This window comes from Rhagoletis zephyria, unplaced genomic scaffold, assembly GCF_001687245.7.
Source record: "Rhagoletis zephyria isolate East Lansing unplaced genomic scaffold, Rhagoletis_zephyria_1.1 Rzeph_scaffold_03211, whole genome shotgun sequence".
Taxonomy (NCBI): domain Eukaryota; kingdom Metazoa; phylum Arthropoda; class Insecta; order Diptera; family Tephritidae; genus Rhagoletis; species Rhagoletis zephyria.
In genome coordinates, this window is record NW_016160294.1 from 36504 (window position 1) to 61140 (window position 24637).

The 24637-nt window shown below is 37.8% G+C and overlaps 1 protein-coding gene across 1 annotated transcript in view; it reads right to left on the minus strand.

Annotated features, from left to right (window-relative positions):
- Window positions 1-23019, minus strand: part of pk (prickle) — a gene marked incomplete at its 5' end in the record, with an annotated part of 30704 nt that extends 7685 nt beyond the window's left edge. The window contains 3 exons of the mRNA XM_017623474.1: window positions 2662-2790; window positions 8736-8849; window positions 22272-23019. Coding sequence (XP_017478963.1) covers window positions 2662-2790; window positions 8736-8849; window positions 22272-23019 — 991 coding nt within the window. The remainder of the gene's footprint in view (window positions 1-2661; window positions 2791-8735; window positions 8850-22271) is intronic.
- Window positions 23020-24637: the final 1618 nt, after the last annotated feature.

Here is a 24637-nt window from a genome sequence, read left to right on the forward strand (position 1 = left end):
TAATGCATGAAAATCCTAACCTCAAAAAAATCACCCGTTACTTACATACGCGTTACTAAACCTCCGGCTGCGCGCAATTTACCATTTAAGATTGTTCAGATTTTTACAATTTTTAAAGGGAATCACCTAATATAAGCCAAAGAGAAATGACATAGAGAAAACTTTTTGAAAGTACGATCGGAGATTTAATTAAAAACGAATCTTTTCCAAATTATGTTTCGTTAATTTCTGGCAAAATAAAGGTCGGTACTTCTGATCAAGATGCAACAACTTCTTACAAGTGTTACTGTAAGTTCAGTTTAATATATTGCAAGCAGTTTGATAAAAAATAGGAAAAGGATTTGAAAATATCCAAGCGAAAATCCGTGAATCATATCATCCCCAAATGAATTTTATTTAATTAAAAAAAAAAATAATAATAATTATCCAAACTCATATAAACGTAATGCCCTAATATTACCTTAATTGGCGTGCCCAATTTTTTTTGTTTAGAAATATCCACAATCTTAAGTGGTAAGACGTACGTGGCCGCAGATGTACATGAGCGACACGGTGGTTCTAGCATGTTTTTTCCAAGACCGCTATTTTTTGCCAACAGAAGTCGGCGTTGTCTCGGAAGACAATCTGGGCATCACGATTGATGCTAAACTCTCATGGAAGGAACACGTTGATGTGCCGACATCCGGTAAGCAAACGTCTTGTAGGAAAATATATGTATATTATGATAATCAAGCCTATGATATCCTATGGGGCGGTGGGCTGGGGCTCGATAGCCAACCTAGCGACTGTGAGGTGCTCACTCACAAAACCTGTCCAACAGCAGCATTTTTAGGTTGCTTTCGATCTAACGCCACTGTTTTTAGTAACATAGAACAGGGAGCCAAAAGATCCCTAATTAATTTCAATAAAGAGGGTTTTGGAAGAGAAAAGGGTATCATCTCGAAATAAAGAACCTACCAGAGCCCAACTCCCACGAGATGATATCTACAGAATCATTAGTTTAGATAGAAATTTCAAAGTAAAGCTAGGAAATAATGCAAATTGGAATATAAAAAAATACTCCCGTCTACGCCCCCTTGTTTGGTACACAGACTGCTCAAAAACACTCGAAGGCATTGTGGTTGGAATTTTCCAAGCGGAGGTTCGCGCCATTAATCTGGGTGCAGAGATAAATCTTCAGCGAAATTATCGTGATGAAAATATACTAATATTAGCCGACAAACAGGCCGCACTCAGAGCCCTTGTCTGCAATGAAATTAAGTCCGCATGGTTCCTGAGTGCGACAAGGGGCTAAACACCTTAGCAGCAATCAATAAGGTATTCCTCATCTGGGTGCCGGGCCATAAGGCCATAAAAGGTAATGGGGAGGCAGACACGCTTGCCAGGAAAGCGGCAGCAGCAACACAAATATTCCTCGAGCCGTTCTTCGCGGTAGGATCACACACCACCAGAGAAGAGCTTAGAAGATGAAAGATATGAGAAACTTACTAAACAATCCGAATATAAACTAAAGTTTTAACAGGCTTCTGAGCAACTACTTCTTGAATGCGACGCCGAGACTTTTCCTTTTTGAAATGTGCATTCTCAGAACAGGTTTTTTGACTTGTTCAATAATGTATGAGAACGTCGTCTCAAACGCAGAGCTACGTTGACTAAGTTGACTATGTGAAATATGAGCCACTGTCTTTCATTAAGAAGATTCGCCTTGAACTTGTTTACCTGGCGATACGACAAATGTTTGATTTAAATATATAAACAACGCCACACTTGACCACAAATGCTAAGCTATCGCAGACTTCATTGCTGTATTAGGGCTTTAAAATTTGATTGGAACCCGTAAACCTTATATGGTTTGTTCGTAAATGAATTAAGCATCTCAAAAATGAGATATTGCCACTTTTCTGTGTACCTATAATAGGTCCCTTATTTCTATAGCCTAAAACATTATTAGCTTGCCTAACAAACACTAGCAGAGCTTCCTAGTACTAAAAGGTTCGATTTTAAATGAATTTACATAAGTGTAACAGTCTGGCCAACGCTCAACAATCACACAGAATATGCTGCGCATTTATGTCGAGATTGATAGAAACTCTGCCTTAAAGCTGGGGCCATATGGTCAGCTGAAACGTAAAAATACATGATAACCAATCAAAAAGAAAATGTTGGATTTTTGTTAGTTACAGTCTTTTGCATTTCAGTTGATGACATACACCTATAGATTTTCTTTCCTCCATGTTTCTGCGAAGCTTGTTGTAGTCAAGTTAAGAGATAATTAGGGGGATTGCTTCGGTTTTCCAAAGCGGTTTCTGCCCTTTTTTTTTTTGCTTCAAAAGTTTTGGGTATCTTTTTTGAAATCGTAATTTTTCGAATATCGAACAAACCTGAGTTTGGTTGTCGAATAAATCGGATTTTTCATCTAGAATGTTTATAGACCTGCATCTTAAAATTCCTTATACTTTTATTTTTTTGAAATTGTAAAAATTTTCCCTGAGTAATTTCAGCCAAACTCAACTTGAGATAATCAGAATAAAACTACACTAGCAGACACTTTAGCTGTTGGCGGTCAAGTGCTCATATCAGACTATACTTAGTTGTATGTAGTTTTTATGTGTATATAAATAGTTTAACTTTTAAGTGAATTTGATGAAAAGTAATACTTACACCGTCACACGGGCGCGCACTCATCAACTGTCTGACATTGCCACGTCCAAGTGCGTCACGTTTTCGTTGTGTGGAGAATAGGCGAAGTTCCTTGCGTTCCTCATCCGTCAATGAGTGACAGTAACGAACCTGTGAACAAGAGAAAAAAATAAAAGCAAATGAAATGGTGATGATGGAGAGTAAAGCTTAGTTAAGGATATAATTATGTATACTGTATGTACATTTGTATGTCAAAAGGTGTTTTTATCTATATTTATACATATGTAATATGTTGTGTAGGCACGTAAGTGACGAGTTAAATAATTTGTGGTCGGTAGTCAAGTATTTATTTGAAATTTTAAAATTCTTTGCGTTACTGCACGTACATACGTATATACATATATACATACATATATACATGGTATGTAAATACATATGCACATATGTGGGTATGCATGCGTGTCAATTGGAAATTGCTTCTGAGAACGAGCCGAGCTACTGCATGTAGGAGAGCGTCACTCAAAAATTGTGTGGCATCCACACCAAGCAGATGTTGATGGTCAATCAAGTGAGTCTTAGAGGCGATGGAGGAGCGATGCATGTGCTCCTTGTGTCCGGGGCTGCGGTTTGATTATTACGCGCAAGTGAGTGAATCTCATTCCACAGCTCGTCGGTGGCAAGTCATTCGTGTGGCATGTGTAGCATGCGACTTGCTGACGTGCTCTCGAATAATGACAACCACTTTTCGCGTAACCTCGTAGATTGAGGAGCAACAACAGAAGCTATAGCAGAAGCAGTGGCAGTGGCAACACCAGTAGTCTTCCACTTTTCTACTGACTGATGGTTGTCTGTTTGCTCGTCTAACTGACTAACTGCAGTTCGTCCCACCTTCTGCATGTTTATACATACATATGTAGTAGATATGCAAATTCCATGCAAATATGCGCGTCTGGTTGAAAGGATTTGGAGGGGAAGAAGGGGATTAGGGGGGGAGTAAGCGAAACGGGCCGGCTGGTTTGTCAGACCATTGATGATGATGACCAAGTGTGGACACATTCCACTCTCTAATGCAGCCAAACAAATGCAGGCGTAAAGCGGTATCCATGCAAGTATGAATCACAGTCAAAGCTACTAGTTGGCTGCTCGATTTTTGTCAATTATAATATTTTCTATGTGGGTGCTTTTGGCATTGTTACAATTGTTTTCCCCCCCTTATGGCTCGGCGTAGCTTGTATTACATGCATTTCTACAATTTTATGTACGTATGTATTGTGTGTCTGTTTGCAAATGTACATTTCGCGAGCTCTCCAAATGTCAATACGGCAGCAATGTCATTGCAATCTCAACATCTCTGCCTTTCTCATGTAAATTTTGTTGGTGCGTTGGTCTTGTTGTGCGTTTAAATGCCCTACAAGCTCAAAGGAACTACTATGAAGCTTTCCGTAAATTTAACGGTACTCTACCGTACGCCGAGTGGGCGTACACGCATGTTGTGCGTGATTTATGACAAAAAGCAGTTTTTGGAATTCGATTTAGTGGCAACAATGGTAATAAGAGTGAAATGGTGTGGCTTCTGATAGAGTCATAAAGAGAAATAGGAACATTATCAACCTCGGCGTGCTTAGATAAATACTGAATTACTTGTAGCTAAGCCATTTCCGGCAAAATGAATACTACTATATTTTGGATTTCGGATTTCAGATTATTTGGATTACCCAACTGCGACCGTATAGGGAGTTCATTAATTTACCTTTACTACTTTCGAGAGTATCAGTTTGTGCAGGCGTAGCAAGCTGGAGCATGATTACTAGAGGCGATCCTCAATATATTAGTATGGCCAATTCAAACTCCACAAGGGACTACCGCAAGAAGGTTCTTATGGTGACGCTGTCATTGAGTTAGCTGGAAAGCCGAGTTTTGTGGCCTGGCAATTAATAATAAAATTGTAATAAGGATGTTCACTGCCATCAGCGAAATACCCTGAGATTTACGTTTTATAGCTTAGCTTAAGCATCTGGAATTGATGCGGAATCTTAAGCTACATTGGAAATCATCAAGAGATTATCTCGGAAATGGTCATGCTAATGTTTTGGCACAGCAGAAAGGACAACGCTTGTTAGGGCGGTAGGGGATTAAGAAAGTACTACTCGTATGTATATATTTAATACAACTCGTTTCTGTTGTTAAAGTTTTAAGATTTTTTAGCAGCTTCAAACTTGCACTTTACTGTACAAAAATAAAATGGACTATAAAACTGTATTGTAAAAGTTATTCTAAGGCGGAAAGGTGCCAAGTCCACTTTTTTCAAAATTTAGTTTTTGATGCATCAATTTTTCGAGTCTCCTGAACAATTTCAAAAAGTTGGCTCCTTTTCACGTTTAGGTAATGATATATATGTAGATGAGAATACTCTTTTCTTTAGAAAATATATAAGTACACATGAAATTTTATTAATACTACAGGAGCATAAAAAATATAAATAAACTAGTGAACCCGCATAGCGTAAAACGCTCGAAATTTAATTTCAAAAACCTAAAAAATATTCTAAATGTTAGTCAGAGTTATAAGCGATTCGAGTGCCATATTTCATTTTAATCCGTGCAGTGGTTTATGAGTCTCGCAAAGTGCATGTTTTTAATTTCATTAAACTTCACGCTGTATCGATAAAAAAGTTCTTAATAAAAAAAAATTAAACTTTATCGCACATCTACAGGCTAAGGCCGTTCGACCTCTAATTTTTGAAATTCGAAAGAACAGGGCACATCTAATTAGTATCACAAAAAATGCCTTCTCGTATAATATACATATTTACATATATACTTAGTTAGATCGATGTAACTTTTTGAAAAGTTGGCCAGCCTAATAAAGGATATTTTCAAACTAATGCTTTTATAAATCTCGTTCGATTGACATTGCGATACACATATATTTCAATAAACCGATGAATTATGTTGGATTTGATTGTTCAAACACTTGGCAACCCTCCTACGTAAAGGTCAGAAATAAGAGTTTTCAAACACATTTCGAGTGAACCCTCCTTTAGTAACTCATTTAAATTTAAGTTTCTAAACAGATGGCAATCCTCTTGAAACCCCTAAAAAATATTCTAAATGTTGAAACTAAACATTTCTTAACACTCTTTCGTGTGACGTCCATAAGTTCGACTTTTCAAACAGGTGGCACCCCCTACAAAAAAATTTTTAACGCTAAAACCTTCTTAAACTCTGTCATCTGACACCCATATTGTGTACATACAATATACATGTATGTATTCCAATTATTCAACTGCCTTAATTCAAGTTGAATTTGATTTTTTAAACATGTTTCAGAAATAAAGCGTTTTCAAACTCATTTCGATTTATATCCATCTTTTATTAATTCATCCAAGTTATTACATAATTTGATGTAACTTTTTAAGCACATGGTCAACCCTCTTCAAACACTCCAAACTAAACATTTATTAGCACTCCTTCTTTTGACTCCCGTATTTTTATATTTCATATAAGTTATTAAATTGGGCCTTTCAAACAGATGGCAGCCCTCTTCAAAAGTATTTTCAAGCTAAAATTTTGTTAACTCTCCTTTGACTGACATTGAGATACATATTTTAATTAGCTGATGAATCAAATTGAATTTGTTTTTTAAAACATCTGGCAACTCCGGTAAATATAATTCAGAAATAAAGATTTTCAACCCTCTTTCGATTGATACCCATATTTTAGTAATTCATTTAACTTATAACATATTTTGGATTTAACTTTTTAAACAGGTGGCAACCCTCTCCAACACCTCAAAAATATTCTGAGTGTTCAAACTAAAGGTTTCTTAACACCGTTTTGCTTGACGTCTATACTTTTATATTCCATATAACTTGTGTATTAGTTAACAGGTGGCATCCCTCTACAAAATATTTTCAAACTACCACCTTCTGAAACCCCTTTCGTTTGGCACCCTTAATTTTCTTAATACAAATTGAATTTGATTTTCTAAATAGGTGGCAACCCTCCCATAGTTAAGTTAAGGAACAAAGCTTTTCCAACCCATTTCGATTGATACCCAATTTGTAATAATTATTATAGTAATTGATTTCTTTTTTTTAATGATTTGAATATAATTTTTTAAAGGGTGGCAACTCATTTCAAAAAATTAAAACCTTATTGCACATCTGCCTGTCTGTTAAAGGAACCTGCTTTTAACTTTAGAGTCGACTTTATTTTGACTATAGCTACGGGCCATGGAATTTAATTGTTCAACAGGTGGCATTTCTTTTAGAAAAAAATTAAATCAGTTTGCACATCTACAGGCCAAGTGCTTTAATTTGACACTACATTTTCGAAAATCGATCGAACGGTGTACATATTTTGTCCTGAACAAAAAATTCCTTCGCATATTATTCATATATATATATATATATACAGTATGTAGATTCCAGAAAGATATTTTTATTTTTTATAAATCTTCTTAAAGTATTGTACTTAAGTTATTTTTTCTAAAGGAAAAATTAAAAAAGTGCCTTAAAACTGGTATCCAAAGGAAAAAATAACAATGTTCATATGGCATTTAAATAGCTATTGATACCCTGTTTCGTATGGATTTAGTTAGTTCGTTCGATAAAGCATGCTTTGAAACATACCAGATTTCGGCTAACATGTGAGTCTCTATGTGTACGATGTTTGCTTGGGTCCACTGGATCCTGTGTGACCATTACGCCTTATTTTGCAGGTGTGATCTTTAGGAGTTAAAGAACACACATTTTTTGAGATTTGAATAATGTCTGCCGTTATGCCTAAACAGAGTTAATTTCATTTCTATCAATTTTTGTTTCTAAAATTTATTGTAGCTCATTAGAACTTCGCTTCTACCCAGCTCCCGCTGGTTTTCGTACGGCAGTGCAGCATTAACATACATACATATATATATGGTTATGTACAAAACTACAAATGTACATATATATCAGCATATGAGTTATTCAGTTAACCAGCTCCACGTCGCGTCGCTTCCAATCAGCATATCTATCAGATATTTTCATATGAATGCATAAAAGAGTTTTCGGGATGAACTTGCTAGCCATTTCGACACAGTGGGAAGTGCGTGAAAACTCGTTAGTCGCAAATGGCAAAAGCTAGCTACATACTCGTACATGTGTACATATGGATCTACATAGTGCCGTATTCATCGGTAATGTAAATGCCATGAACCCGCTTCAATTTAGCTACCAACCACATGCTGATCCTGCCAAGTGTGGACGACCAGCTCAGCTAGACAGTAAGAAATTGGGGCAATTTTTAACGTTATCAACTTATTGAGACTTGAAAATGTCTAATAACATAAAAATCGGGGTAACGTTACTTAGTGAAAGAGTTGCATGCAGTCAAGCTGAGATGGGGAAATGCGAATGCAAATTATACAAAACTTGTCATAGATTGGCCATTTATGGTAAGCTCAAAGTGCGTGGGTGAAGGCAGTGTGTCAGATTTTTAAATGGTTAAACAAAATGTATGTATGTTAATAGAGCATAAACAGAATTCGTGACTTTTGTTCTAAGCTATGTAATCCCTTCAGACATTCTCTGTTGCTTTACCTATAACAGAGGCCCACTTCTGATTCGGAAAATAAATCAGATAAAAACGTTCTATTTAAATAAATTCTAATATGTGTGCTCATAGGATTTTTTTGGTGTCCTGTGGCTTATAAACCCTTAATATCCATCGAGGCATATACTTACATACATGTGGGATTAGTTTACGGACAGTACTTACGATGCTAGGACTAATTGGCCATTCAGAGTTAGTAACATAGAAATGCAGCCCTACATAACGAATAGAGGAATCTAACTTATCAAACTATTTAACGAAAGGCGATAGAGAAGAGAATGATACGAACAGATCAGACTGGACATTGCATTGTCAGCCGCCATCAAGCGCAGAACAATGTTCTGCTAGTGTTAAGTTGTTGAATTGTAATATGTGCGTTTTGTTAAATAAACAGTATGTAATATTAAATTATTAAACTAAATAGCCGCGTTTTTGTATACGAAGAGGATGAAACGGGAAGGCCATTCCTACATACATATAAACCTTTATTTGGACTCTTACCTCATTGTCGTGTGGTGGAAGTTGATGTAGTAATTGTCGTACTCGATACTGCTCTCCCGGACTATTCACGTATGGCACTTTGTCATCGGGTATTTGTGAGAAATACAAGCGTACCTGCAAAATCACAATGAAGGTATTGAATTAATGAAGAACTCTATGCGGATGTAGTTATCTGTTCGAATATATTTTAAAAAAACCTTAAACTAAGATAAGTAGTTCTTTGTTTTATTATTTAAAACAATGCCACTTATTACACAGCTACAAAAAAAAACCTTGTGCGGCCAGCGAAGTATTCAACTCAAAAGTTTACTATATAAAAATTTACCAAAACCGAGAAACCAGAAAATGCGAGTGCGAAGAGCCGAAAAGCAAACTAGAAAATTAGGAGTTTCGACATAACTTCCACGGACATAACTTCCACTGAACCGTGACATAAGTTCCAAGGAAGATATATCGTGATATTACTACATGGAAGTAAAATCTGACATAACATCCACTGATCTGATTCATGGAAGTTATGTCAGACAAAAGTTCCATGATAATTGTATATTAAATGAGCCACTCACTGCAGAAATTCATTAACTCCACTTTTTGAAAAATCTTAAATTTTAGTGTCAAAGCTGGAAGTCCGGCGCAAAATTAGTTATTTTCGCTTAAAACTTTTCTTCCGTTTTCTTTCGCTTCTAATCGCAGAAGAGGAGGCTATTTCTATTCAACTTTTGCGAGTTATGTTTGATGGTTATCAGCCACCGGTTAAGAAAAAAAAACAATCACTTCGGCGGGATTCTGAAACCGATAAGGTTTCCAAGTTAATGTTAGAATCCCAAATAAATATCGAATAATTTTTATCGAAGGTGGTTCTAGAAAAGGTAATCGAGAAAACCTCATAGGATGAAGAAAACGAATTGGATATTGAAATTGAGGACGAATTGGATGATGACTTGATCGAGTTTTTTTTAAAGAAAATTCGAACGCAACCACTTCTGATAAACCTCAAGTAGTTCTAAATTCTGAAAATCTCAAAGTCTATATAAACTGTAAAATAAATCCGTGAAAAATTGTATTTATTCCCTGTGATCATGTAATATTAGGCGAATTCTATCACGATCTTTCAAAGATTGAAAATTGCCATGAACGTCAAGTAAATATCCAAAGTATTGTTCGAATAATATTATAATTTATTCTTAGTATACATATCTGTGTTCATATGGAATAGTGAGCGATCGGAGCGCTCCGCTCATGATTTAATTTCCACAATAATTAGATCGCCATAGGGGGGGAACGCCATCCAATAAGCGAGCGGAGCACTGCGATGAGATGGAAATATTCAGGAAGTCATATCATGAAATAACTTCCATTGAAGTTAAGTTTGATCTTCGTGGAAATTAAGTTTGAAATAACTTCTACGGGCCAATGGAAGTTATGTCTGAGGAAGTTATGTCAGTTACACGAAAATTAGTTGAATTTCGGAAGATTTCAAGAACGGTGCGAATCCTTGTAAGAACAAGCCTGGTGAACTAGTGACTGATGTCCACGGCACACTTAAATTAAAGAGAGAATATTTCTTCAATGTACTGAATAGTAACAGAGGTAAGCGGTATCCTCCAATCGACCATGACGAGATTTGAAAATCAATAGCGCCGCTAAAAATAAGTTTGATGGTCTGCCAGCTGAGCTATCTGATGCGTGGAGCTCATATTCTGAATACGGTTGGACGAAAGCATACGTAAAAATTGGCAGCTTATGGTACCAAAAGAAAAGCCCGCGGGGTCAGCCTGCTGGCCATCGAATACAAGGCTAAATCCCACGCCGAGAAATAATTTAACGAATGAGACTACAGACATGGTAGTTACCTGTTGTGTGATTTCTTTAAGCTGATGGTGGAAATGACAATCAAAGCTACAGAACTAAACCACTGAAGGGCAATTATTAATCGTATAAGAGCGTACAATTGCTACCCTACGCCGCTGACGTTAAATTACCGGCCTCAACAAATCTTTTTTTTCCGCTTTCACTAAATTAGATAGAGCAACAGGGGACGCAGATCTGGAGGTAAACACGGAAAAAATATTGCAGCATTTCGTGTTATCAAACAAGTAGCCAGCGCATTAGCGTCGACGAAACCACATTATATTATCGAAAATGTAGGGGACTTCGTCTACTTGTGAACTGCGTCAGAACTAATAATAATGTTGGCCTAGAAATCCAAAGACGAATTCCACTTGCCAATAATTAATACGTTGGGCAGAGCAGGTAATTTACCAGTAAAGTTTTCTCTCGGTGAACGAAGATCGCAATTTATAGCCTCTCATCATGTCCGTCCTCATGTATGACATCATCTGGTTGGCGGCATTTGGAGTGTTTGAGGCATCGGCTATTTCCGATGTGAACCACAGACGACATCGAACTGGGTACAATCTATTACCTGAAGTATTCGTCGGTGTTTCTTTGTTGAAACCGTCTAAAATCTAGCCGATATCCTAGAACCGAGACGAGTTCAATCGTTAGATCGTAGGAGTATAGGACCACATGTGAGGTAACACTTTTTCCTTAAAAAAAGGATTATAGAAATCGGTTAATGTGGTCTAAAGTTATGCGGTAACATACATAAACAAAATATTCAGACGAATTGATAATCTTTGTCCTTTTTGTGAAGTCGGTTAAAAAATAATCTCGCGCAGGATGTGTGAGAAGTTTTTCTACCCTAGCCTGAAACTTTGGCGGGCTGGAAATCCCGAAACTAAGTCCTAGCTCTAGGATTAGAGTAGTATACATGTCGCGAAATAATAATAAATTTCTAATTTTACTTCGCTATTTGAAAACTTTCTAATATATAAATAGACGGAAATAAACTGCATATTAGAAAAATATAAACAATTTTCTATTTTTAATTTATGCTCCCCCACCGCCTGACAGAGGTGAATGTGTCAACCTTTTCCTCATAAGTTCACCACTTGCCGCTTGTCACGTTCGGCACTGCAGGCGCGGCACGATTTCCAAAACAATCACCACTCACCATAGATGATGCTCGGTCTTTTCACAGCAGTGGACTAACGTACATACATAGGTATGTACATATGACCAAGCGATAGCTGCGGCGAGTGATCACCAACATCAATCGGCGGCCAGATGCACCAAAGCTCATCAACACATTGGCACACATGTATTTATGTACGTATATTTAAACCAAATGGACAATAAATGAACGCCAAGAAAAGTGACCATAAATGCTTATCAAACTGTAAATGCGGCGCGATGAGTAAGTGCAGCAATTGTTGCAATCGTATCGATCGGCGGAAAGTCTAGCGCATTGCAACGCAGCGGGTCGGCGCATGATTTGCTGCTTCTTTGCCCGCATCACTACACACATACATACCAGCGCAAAAATTTCGCCACACTTGCAGCTGGTCGTTGACATTGCTTGGCATAAATTTATATTTTATGCTTTTTTAATAGCGCCACAGTTGAAATCAGCTGAAATGGCTTTTATCCCACTCCAATTCTTTGTGCTGGTCGATGATCGCTGGTGGCTGGTGGTAACAAGCGAAAAACTTGGCGGCCGATTGCATTGATATTGAAATCGATGAAATTAAAACAGGAGGGGATTTGGTTGACGTTTATTGGGCAATCCTGGGGATTTGCAGGAACGGCGAGCAAAAGTGCAAAATGCAATGTTTCGATGGCCTAAGAAAATGGCGTGCTGCGAAGGGCAAACGCTTGGAATGCATAATCTGGCTAGAATAAGCGTTAAAAGGCGAACGCTCAGCAGCAACAGTCTTTCGCATCATCATCGCCCATAGCATCATCACTGCTATCACCATCACCGTCACAGTCACTATCGAAGTCAATGGCCCGGCTGACACATAACGTTCGATATACTTTGGCCAAATGAGCATTTTTATGGCGCGCAAAACAATTGGAAATGAAGTGAGACTTTCAATGGGTAAATAAAAGGTGCTATTTATGATGATCATTCAGTCGTTTACATTTATATATGTACATACGATCACACAATAAGTACTTTTGCATATACAAGTGGCCACGCAAAGCCGTTGAATAACAATCATTCCGATTGGTGGCTTTCAAAAAGAAGCCAATTCTCATTTTAAGAGTTAACTGATTGCTATTACCAACCGGGTCAATGCGAAAAACTAGCTTGGTGGCCATTAAATTGGTTTGGTTGAAGAGTAGTTGTAATTTAAATGAGAATAAAATCGTTTAACTATGCGATGAATAAGCAATTTAATTTATAGATTGCCATATTTAAATTTGTCAACGTCTTAAATCCTAAGCCGATTTAAATTTATGTTATTTTCAGAGTGCGCATTTGGCGCATGAAGATTAGCCTTTTTTATGGTAAGTAAAGACTTTATTTCAATGTAATATCAAAGTTTATTTCAAAATGGAATCGGAATTAGTAGTGTAATTCCCTTTATCCTTTCGAGCGAACTATTAGGCTTAACTTTGGGCTTCTTTAAACTACTTATTTGGTTTTCGAAATCGGAATGCAACCACAACTAGTAGCAAAAGGAAATGTTGCGGTTGCCTCGAGATCAAAGTGTCAAAAAATCGCGTTTTTGCAATATTTTAGAAGCTCTAGCAAAGATACAAAAGGCGATAGAACCGTTTACATGCGCTTAAATTAAAGCTAGAACTCTTGACTACCATACCTGAAAATACCATTCCTGCACATTGACTTGGTGGTCACTTATAGTCATTTGTTGTACACCAAAACCGATTTTGGCAAATATTTTTTTTTTTGATAGCACAATTTTCCAGCATTTTTTATTGTTCCATAAATGACTGTAAGTGACCTTAAGGTCATGGTGCAGAGGTGGTAGCTGAAAATTCAAGCCATAATTTAAGCCTAAGTGGAAGTTTCTATCACATTTTCTTTCTTTGCTAGAGCTTCTCACTTTTTGACACTTTGATCTCGTTTTTCTCAAAATCTGAACACGATGGAAACTTTATAACGCATTTATAATCAGCACAAAAGTCTATCATAAACAGCTTTAACATTTGCCTTATCAAAATCAGTGCTGTCCTCTGTTATTTCAGCAAGGCTCCGTATAGCCACATATACCATCATTGCAGTTCCTCCACAACTTGTTCTTTCTGTTTGAAGTCATTTGAAGATACATATACAATAGTCGGTGTCGAGAATGTAGCCGACGTACCCTGAGTACCCTAATGGCCGGGGGTCTTTATGCTGGAACGATCTGAACTATTTTCTGTTAGACAGCTCAATCGGGAAATTGAATGCCCTAAAGTATGAAATACATATATTCGGGTTTGCTTATACGCTTTGTTCTACTTCAAAATCGAGATCAGTTTCGCATTCCCAGTGTCTTTAGTCGTATCAAGTTGATGGGTAGGATACCCACCGAAAGAACAGACAATATTGTAAATTACATAGAAAACTCTAAGAAAAATTCTACTTTAACTAGTTTGTGGTACATTATTTTTAAATGAGAACAAAAATTGCTCTCAAGATGTTGTTGAGCCGGTTTGTCTCCAATTCAAATTCTATAAAGGATCAAATAAATTCGTAGAGCCAACCAATACCAACACATAAAATTGAAGGTTCATACCGCCAAAAATGATATAATATAAAATCCTGTATTCCTGTGGGTTATGGCGTCAAATTAGCGCGAACACTTAGTAATTTATTTTTGCATTTATTTATGGTAAAAAACGTTTAATAGTAAAAACTAGTGATAATTATTGGTAGCTATCTCTCCGAGAACAAACTTATCGCAAACGATCTTTTGACGAAGTCACAAAAACAGCTTTTTCTGTCTAACTCGCCAAAAGGAGCGGTATTGGTGAATGCGCAACATTTGTCTTCTCTACATCATAAGGTCTAGTGAATTTTACAGATTAAGGTGATATCACTTAGACCAAATATCGGCTAGTAATACTGCTGCCAAAATTTTGATTGTAATGCAATTTTTAGGGAGTTTTAGCAATTTTCGGATGTTCCGGTCTTCATTATTTCCTAATTTTACAGTTAGGCCGAGATCTACTAAATTTTAGGTTAGTGGTCTGTTTTAGACACATATTACGTTGGAAATAACGCGCTGTACTGGTACCGGTAAGGAGATAGTCGGTAGTCTTTGCAGTATATTAGCAGAACATAATTTTCTTTCATATCAATGCTGTACCTACCTCTGTTAAGAGAGATGCATCGATAGTATGGTTTTAGGTGTATTGTTCGGAACCAAGCACAAAACAATGCGTGTAGAAAACCGCACTCAGACTACTTGCCGTAATGTCCCTTCTAATCTGTTTAAAATCTGCACGATGTAAGCAGATTGTTGAATGTTAAAGAGCTCAGATGTTCGTCTCTCAACACATCGTAGCTAAATTCCCCATACCTAATTCTTTCACACGTGGGGCTGAAGCACAAAAAGTATTCCAACGTCTCCTCCTCTCCAAATAAATATGTACATGCTCTGTGTCTTTTCAAGTGTGGCGGCAGGCGTGTAGCGAAGGATCCCTGTTATATATAGGAACGTCAGTCTTCGCAATCAATCAGTTTTATTGTGTATCGCTGACCACCATACCAGGATGCCATAGGAACATATCCATATGCATAAAATCATAGCCATTTTAGTTGTTCGGACTTAACTCAGAAACTATACTCTGCATGCATGGTCCTATTATAGGCTACTAGAAAACACGCTAGGTGAAGATGGAGTCGAGTTATTCATAAAGAGCGTGTTTATGAACTGATTTAGATCAAATTCAAAACGCGTGAAAAAATACGGTTGCAGAAAAAGACCAGCGAGGTGGCACTGGAGTTGAGTTATTTTTAGAAAATCCGTATTTATTGTACGATCTGGTTGAAATTCATATGCATATTCATATCATGATAAGCAATGTTGGCCATTTAGGAGGCAGCACGAAATCTTGATCAAAAACCTAGAGAAAAGAAAACAATATTTTTCTTCTGAAGCNCAAATTCATAATGCATATTCATATCATGATAAGCAATGTTGGCCATTTAGGAGGCAGCACGACATCTTGATCAAAAACCTAGAGAAAAGAAAACAATATTTTTCTTCTGAAGCAGTCAAGCAGCCCCCAAAGCATGACACTCACACATAGACAAAGCAAATTCGCTTACTGAAAGCCAAACCTCTTTGATCGAGATACCCGGGATTATGTGTATTAAACACATATTTCCGAGTTAGCAAGGAAAGACCACTAACAACAAAAAAGTTCATATCGAGCGCCGTGAAGCCAGCGGACATTGGCTAGCGACTGCTATAAAAATTCGATAAGAAAATCAAGTAAAAGATTTCCGAGCATTATTATGATACAACAAAAAAAAAACGGAAACTACCTATAACCTCTCCACACATGAAATTTCCACGTGGACTAACTGTCTATATTCCGAAAATGTCTTAAATGCAGATCACTGCTACTTAGGTCACCGAAGTAAAAGAGCGCAAGGGCGGTGTAGCATAGTTGAAGGTAGCTGCGTATGCAGATAGAAGTTAGGGTTAGGATTACCTCTAAATTTCAATATCCGTTCGGATATTCGGGTATACGGACAAAATCCAAATATCCACATCTCCCGTTAGTATCCGTTCATTTGGTTATGTGAGATATTCGCATATTCTCAGCATTTGAGTGGATTCATAAAATTATTTTCAAAATTACTGTGTTTAACGAATTACAAAATGACTAATAGAACCCCCCATTAATACACGAAAAAATGAATCGCTGTAACCGATCAAAATACAACTTTGAGGGAATAAAAAAACGAGTTGAATGTACATACATATACGCGGTCATTTCATTTGGTTTTCAACTTTTCGGTATATGAATCTTCAAGAAACTTGTATTTAAAAACAAAATATAAAAATTTAAATCTTTAAATCTGAAGTAACTCGTCAAAAAATCGGATAAAACTACCAGCGCTAGTAGGAACGTTCTATGTATACCTTGAATGCTGAAACCTTATAAATTCGAATTTCGTATTCATTGTACACATTAAAAATTCCCACTCGCAGTATATAGCGGATAAAGCAGCGAGTGCATAAGTAAAAAGCCCACAGGATTTGAATGGAATCCCCGGAAGCTAAGCGATGACACTAGCGATGCTTTCAACTAATGAAAAGCGAGCATAAAAGATAAGTAAACAAGTAAGAAAGCCTAAGTTCGGCCGAACATTAAATACCCGGCGAACGTATTAAATATATGTTTTTCGCCTTACCGAAAGCTACGGCTATATGGTAAGCCGGGGCGTATCAATTTTGAGTAAATTAGAGTCCTTAGATTTCGAAATTTTGAAGTTTCAAGCAGTTCTGAAATTTACCGTTATATGAGAAGCGGCCGTTATTTTAGTCCGATTTCAATAATTTTCAACGGTTTGCTTATATGTGGCAAGCACAATAACCACACCGAGTTTGGTACAAATTGGTAGAACGGTTACTGAGATACATATATGTGATCATAAGTGGGCGGTGCCACGCCCATTTTCCAAAAATTTATCACAAACGTATTTCTTGGTAAAGAATTGTTGCAAGCATCAATTTTGAATAAATTAGCTNGATAAAGCAGCGAGTGCATAAGTAAAAAGCCCACAGGATTTGAATGGAATCCCCGGAAGCTAAGCGATGACACTAGCGATGCTTTCAACTAATGAAAAGCGAGCATAAAAAATAAGTAAAAAATATAGCTGAAAAGTGATATATTTACAAAAGCGGCTATTTGTGGTGCCTGCAACGACCAACAGAATTTTATATGAGAGATAATCGGACAGGCAGGATGTGTATTTTTGGAAAATAGAAAAAATTACAGCAACCGCCAAATGTAAAAAGCGGCACAAAAAACTGTCAGAGGTGTAAATTACACAAAAAAATAAATAAATAAAAAGATAAAAAAGGAACCTATACTAATGACAGCTTTGCAAAACGAAGAGAGTGGAGCAGTGCCATTTCAAAGGAACTTTCTTTGCTTCGAAAAGTGCGCCGGCTTGTGTGCTCTCAATGCACTTTCAGTGTTCAACTCGCATACCTATCCGCATATCAATTTGATGGACAAGCATAACAAAAATAAGAAGAAGAATAATAGCAAAAGCGTTGTGCCACAAATAATATTTTATTTATTTAAATGCCAGCAGCAACAGTATCATCACTTGGCTACTGTTTTGGTACAAGCTTTGGATGCTTTAATTGTGAGTGGTGTGGTGCTGACCGCGACTGACCGACTGGCTGTTAGTCACCGTAAAGCAAACAAAGTAAAGTCAGCCAAGTAAAGCAAGTGAAAATAAAAGCGAAATAAATCGAGTGGAAAGCTAAAAAACAATATATGGGTTTTAATAAAAATAGTTAAATAAAAAATATAAAATCCTCTGGGAAAGAAGAGGAGGAGCGATAAAGCAGGTACTCAGAACATGGATGTTTGTATACAGAGAGATTGCAAAAGATTTATACTTTGCAGCAGTGGCAGCGCGGACGCAGATATTTTACGGTAATAATTTATGTGTTGCACCCAGCGGTAGTCAGCCGCGTCTGTCACATACGGATAAGACGCAACTGCCGCAGCATGTGCGCGATACGTACATATGTAGTGTGGCGGCAAAAGGATTACATGCATGCATTCCGTTTTTGTTGTATCATATTTTTTTCACGAGCCAGCAGCTTTGAAAGTAAATGAATGGCCGACATAATTGATAAAGTCGAAAGGATTCCATGTGGTGCCACCAACAGCACCACTGTTGACTGTCCACTGACCAACTACTCGCTTCGGTCACTTTTTAACGCATTAAACACGTTGTAAAAAGTCAATTGGTGGCATTTGAATGTCGTACAGTTGGCGCAATCGGAAAGTTGGAAAGTCTATGAATTGGCTGGTGTAATAAAATAGCAATGTAGTGGCACTATTAAACTCACACTCATACACTTACATACATACATATACATATGTATATGGACATGTAAAGTCATTGGTTCGGGTGTATTTCCTGTTTCATGGTATACAATTTTTAATTTCTGTTTTTATTGCCACTTCAATCAATGCAACAAATTGTACCAGCTTTTATTACGCTTCTTTTATTGCTTCAGATCTACGTGTATTTGCTTTTGTTTTATTTTATTTTTTATTTTTTTTTTGTAGTCAAGCAATAACTCTTATTTATCAAAACTACACTTGACATATTTATGACCCTAACCGCATCAACCACATAAACTACTTTGCCGCATAAAAAAGAGGCATTGCCTTACTAGATCTGTCTGCACTTACAAAAAAAAAACACTGGAAGAAATTTTTATATTAGTGTATTAACATATATGTATGTATGTAAGTGAGTTACTTAATTCCACTTTTACTCAGAATGGAATCCTTTACTCGAGAAATTAGATTTTTCGCAACTATACGTCTCAAACAGCTCATTTTTAAGCTACATAACGTTAAGTTCCCAGTGGGAAAAGTAGTAATGCATTCCATGCGTGATAAATAATTGAATGTATTTCGTAAGAGTTTTACATCCAATTACTGTTCAATATGTAATCAGCATTCTAATGTATTCAAAAAGTTCCAAACAATTTCATATTAAATCACATTCATTTCTCGATACCAGGTAATGCAAAATTGAAAAAGTTTACATTTGTCAGTAAGCAAATTTTTGTCACCGAAACAGAGTTAGGCTATAAGTATAAAGAAAGCGTTGGCAAGTCGAAATTTGTATAATGAGAGAATTTGTTTGCTTTTTCATATGAGATAACTTAGTTGCTCTCATTAAACCTTCTAACAGACCAATATACCGGCCCGCTAGGTGTACGTTTTTCTGCAAATCTCACCCAAAACCCAGGCAAGAATAGTGTGTCCAACAACTAAAGCAAACCTCAAAGTCAAAAAGTGATAACCACAGCCGGCGCTCGCCCATATTGTGCCGCCGAAGAGGTAGGTGGATTGCAGTGATCCCGAAGGAACAACTGGTACGACAAGGAGTGTCGCGATACTGTAGAGAGAAAATATGTCGTCTATAGGGCTACGCGGCGATCGAGCGCAATGCGATGTGTGAGTGCGAGAAGCTTAAAATCCTGGTCGACAGGAAAAATGCCGAACAATTTTTGTAATAAAGTCGGACTACTTACACAAGAATTTAAGAACAGGACGCTTCTTGTAAAAAGAAACACCGTAACTTAGTGGCCGATGTTCGGAGCATGCTTTGATGGGAAGACTTTTCCAACCTGCAAGGTAAACATCACTAAAATTAGCAGAAAAGATACGGAGTCTACGGAACCGATTATAATGATAAGGATATGAGCTAACCATCGTGGGACCAGATTTTTTCGAACGTATTGTGTGAAAGATTTCAGCCGTACGTAAACAAACTGATTGCACCTTATCAATGTAGCTTTTCGCCTGCCACAACCATCTCCTTGTCGATTTTGCTTGAAAAGAAGTTGCCGCTATGACTGTATTTGGTATTTCTACGAAACTAAGTAAAACAACGGCTGGGTGAATTTTATGTTCTCCGCCGCGTTATTCGATAATGAGCGAGGTTTGAGACTAGCCGTCTCCCTATTGTGCAATTTCTTTAACTTGATATAGGAGAAGATAATAAGAGCTGCAGGTCTGAGCTGCTTACATATAATCAAACGCTCCATCCCGAAAAGTTTTAACGTGGTAATAACTGGTGGTACCAGAGTTATGCGTTGGATGTACCAGGTATAAAAGAACTAGGTTTTACTTTCCTAAAACAGAGGAAAACGATTGGCGTGCTTTACGAAAATCGACTGAAATCACGTAGACGATTACAGCTCTGAAGAAGAAGAAGGTTGCCGAGAGCGGAATTAAGAGCCGAGAGCCATATTTGCTTCAACCCTCACCAAAGTCAAGTAGATTCAGTTGGTGTACAGACTTTTCGTCTTAGAAGCTGAACTTTAAAAATGTATCTGCCCTTGAAACAAATGTTTACAGAACAAACATTTTATTTAAAGTACAGATAATTTTTAAAACCCACTTGAGAACACAGCCCTAAGAAAGCGCACATCAATAAAATACGAATGAACCATATTCCTTCAACCAAATTTTTTCATTTTTCTCAGTGTCTCGCAATCGGCTAGATATGGATTTCAGCAGATTAAATTTGACACAACTAGACGTTCAATATAACATAGTATCTCAACGGGTACTGCTCGTACATCAGTGCCTGTACATACATACATATGTCATTAGGCTGGTCCTTAAAATAAAATGAGCGATCTTTTTCAGTCTCACCCCTTCGATCGGTTATACCACGATTGGAGACGTTTAAGGCGTGTCACACAGCGGCCAAAGTTCAGATTCCTTTATAGAGACTCAACAAATTTAAATTAGTTTTTTTGACATCTTATACCCAAAATCGTTACTACCGTAGTCGAAGATATCACATATAAATTTTGGTCCCGATATTTTTTTCATTTAATACCCAAAATCGATACTACTAAAGTCGAAGATATCACATCAAAATTTTGGTCTCGATTGGAGTCGGTTAAGACGTCTTCTATGGTAATCTGAATTTTGACCCCAGTGCGCCACGCCTTAACTGACTCAATCGGGGCCAAAATGTATATGTGATATCTTCGACTATAGTAATATCGACGTAGGGGTTGAGGATTAGGAAATCTGATGTAAAAATTAGCTTCCTACATTTAAGGCCCACCCTAATGCACATATATGCGCAAATATATCCGGTACGATGCGTAAGAAATTGTCGGCAGTTGCCGCACGCTGAAATGATAAACACCAAAGCGCTCTCAACTTACACGAGTATACACGTTTTGAGTAACTACTTTGTACCGGCTGGCAACACATCGGCAAAGCAGCCACAAATCTTTATGATACCGAAGACACATGGCGACAGCAGATAGTAAGGTAAGAAAGGCAATAAGGCGTTACAGCGATGATTGCGTCTGGTGGTTATCACAATGAAATGGATGCCGCGCAAAAAGATTTAGCAGGCTGTTGCCTGATGGTTGAGTGTTGGTTGTTAAAGCTCCGAATGCCGACTGTTGTTGAGAATGGTGTTGAAAGGCTGAAAACGCGTGCGCTTTGGAACTAGATACGCATGCGCAGGCGACTGATTGCACTTTCAATGGCACTCATATATTTATGCACCCATGCGTGAGAGAAACAAATACGGGGTTTATATTTTATTGACGTTCGTTCAATGCATGCAATAACTGCAAGTAAATAATTCTCAGCGCGTGTAATTGCATTCTTCTATTCATTGCTAATTTAATCTGACTGCAATATCGCGTCAGATGCTACTCCCCTCTCAAGTTAATCAAAACAATTGTGGCATAATTTCACGCNGCGCGTGTAATTGCATTCTTCTATTCATTGCTAATTTAATCTGACTGCAATATCGCGTCAGGTGCTACTCCCCTCTCAAGTTAATCAAAACAATTGTGGCATAATTTCACGCCTTGCCGTAGCGCCTTTTACTACATCCCATCTTCCTCACAAACGCATATCGATTTCAAGCCTTGAGAATCTCTAAATATTTTCTTGAAGTAACTTTTTGTTTTTGCTCACCTGATCCGGTCTCAGACCGGGCGGCACCCATGTGTACTCCTCCAGTGCACAGCCGCTGTCATCGTCCGAATGCGAATGCCGTTGCATGTCGAGCTGCTGATGGCCGACTAGCTGGAAGGGCGGATGCGCCGACGACGGATGGTGTAGCAGCGAAGGTGGTGAAGGTGATGAAATCGCCGGCGATAGCTGGTGCGGCGCATGTTGGTGCTGCTGCTGTTGTTGTTGTTGTTGTTGCTGCAGAGCGTGCGGCTGCATACCATGCTGCTGTTGATGCTGGTGTTTCAGCGATGAGGTCGAATACTTGGACGAGGAGGAGTGCGCGGAATGTGCCGGTGAATACTGTGGCGGTGCGTGATGCGCCAACATGCCGATTGAAGGCGAGCAATGCGGCGGCGCTGGTGGCGGCAGCTGATGATGTGGTGGCAAATATTGTTGATGCAATTGAGGGAGATGAGATGACGGCGGCAATGGCGGTTGGTGCTGTTGCGGTGGTGGCGGGTGATGAAATTGACGCTGTAGTGGCAGTGGAGATGTTGGCAGGCCTGTGGCATTCGGGCTGTACAAAGCGCTGGCAGATGAGCTACTGGGTAAGCCACCGGTTGCGAGTAGTGATGGTGTTACACCTGGCGCACCAATACCTCCGGCCGATGCTGCTGCTGCGGCTGCTGCACTGGGCGAAAAGTGGCGCGGCAGTGTTGGTATTTTCTGCAAATATGAAACCTGTGTCAGCGGCGTGCGGCTGATTGGCCTGCAAAGAGCAAGAACAAGAAAAAGGAAAAAAAAAAACTGAGTATATATATTTATAAGAAAATGGATTAAAAAATAAGAAAAATGGAGAATTAATTGAACTCGTGGTGGCATATTTTACTACCATAGTTACTTGCGCGTTATTGCCGCGCCAGTGCAATCAATCGTTTTCCAATTTTATTTTCCACAAATAGCCCCATTCGCTTTTGCCTATTCTTTATTGTGTCCTATTTTCAGCAGCATTGTAGCCATTCCTGGCTGTTGCAATGTGCAGCCAGCTGTGTGGCATGCAGCATAGCCAATTGAAAGTTAATTAAATTGTAAGTGGTTCTACTGGCGTGATCCCGAAAGGTGAAGTTGAAGTTTTAACAGCAATTAGGGTGCGCTACTTCTGCCTAGCTGGTGTTGCATTCGTGGAATTGAGTTTAAACGGAATTGCCGCCAATTAGGAGCGAATAAATTTGTAATTAGGAAATTTAGGAAAAATGTAATAATAATGACAGAAATTTACAAATTGTATATTTAGCTTACTAATGCGGTATTTTAAAAAGTTTGGTCCATATATGAGGAGTTACGAGGAATTCTACGAACATTAAATGTTTTAATAGAAGATCCATATTTTCTGAACAATTTTTTCTAAATATTCCTTAACAAATTAAAAATAAAATCTTAACATTCATCGCAGCTCTCCCTGAGGACATTAGTACTATAACTAACCATTGTATGACTACAAGTCACCGTCAGTGTAATTTTTAGGTCTCATGTGGCACAACGCTGAAACTGGCTTGCCTTCAAACAAATTTTACAAGGGATGACGGAAAATCCTTCCGCAATGCATAAATATTTGTTAATTGAATATAGGGTACCCAAGAAACACTGGAACCAAAATTTTCAAATGGTTGGGAAAATTTTATTTCTAATGTGAAACCACACAATTTCATAAATTTTTATCAAATATTGGTTGAGAATTTTTGTGTAGCATTTCATTCCGTTTATAATGTGAAACTAAACAATTTCTTACATTTTTCTCAAATATTGGTTGAGATTTTTTTTTAGCATTTTATTCCGTTCCATCTGTGTCAGCAATGAAAAGATGTCAAAGTCTAGTCAAATTGGCTCCTCAACTATCTGTGCTTTTTTTTGTTTAAAATTTGTTTTGAATTGCTGAATAAATTGAAACGTTACCAAGGTACATACATATAATTCCGGTGTAAATGGTTAGTAACAAAATTTCCCGGTTACAAAATGTTCAGTAACAAGCATAATACTCCTTAAAGTGCAATATTAATTCACACATTTGGACGGTATTCTTCTTCGATTTATAGTGTGCGTCCTGATGCTGGTGTAGTTACGGTCCGTTTTACCAATTTTCCATACCAACCTACCATGGATAAAGGGCAACTTGCATAGCGAATTCCGTAACCGAAATTTTTTCTCGAGTTATCGTGTACACGGAAAAACGGAAAGTCTAACAGGCATGGCTTAATTGACCTCCCGCTCCTTATTCTGAGTATTTTGGTATATATGTATCTGTCTACATCTATCTCAAGTAGAGATGGGCACGGGACTAAATATTTAATCCCGATCCCGCCCATCCCGAAATTCGATTTTTAAGTCCC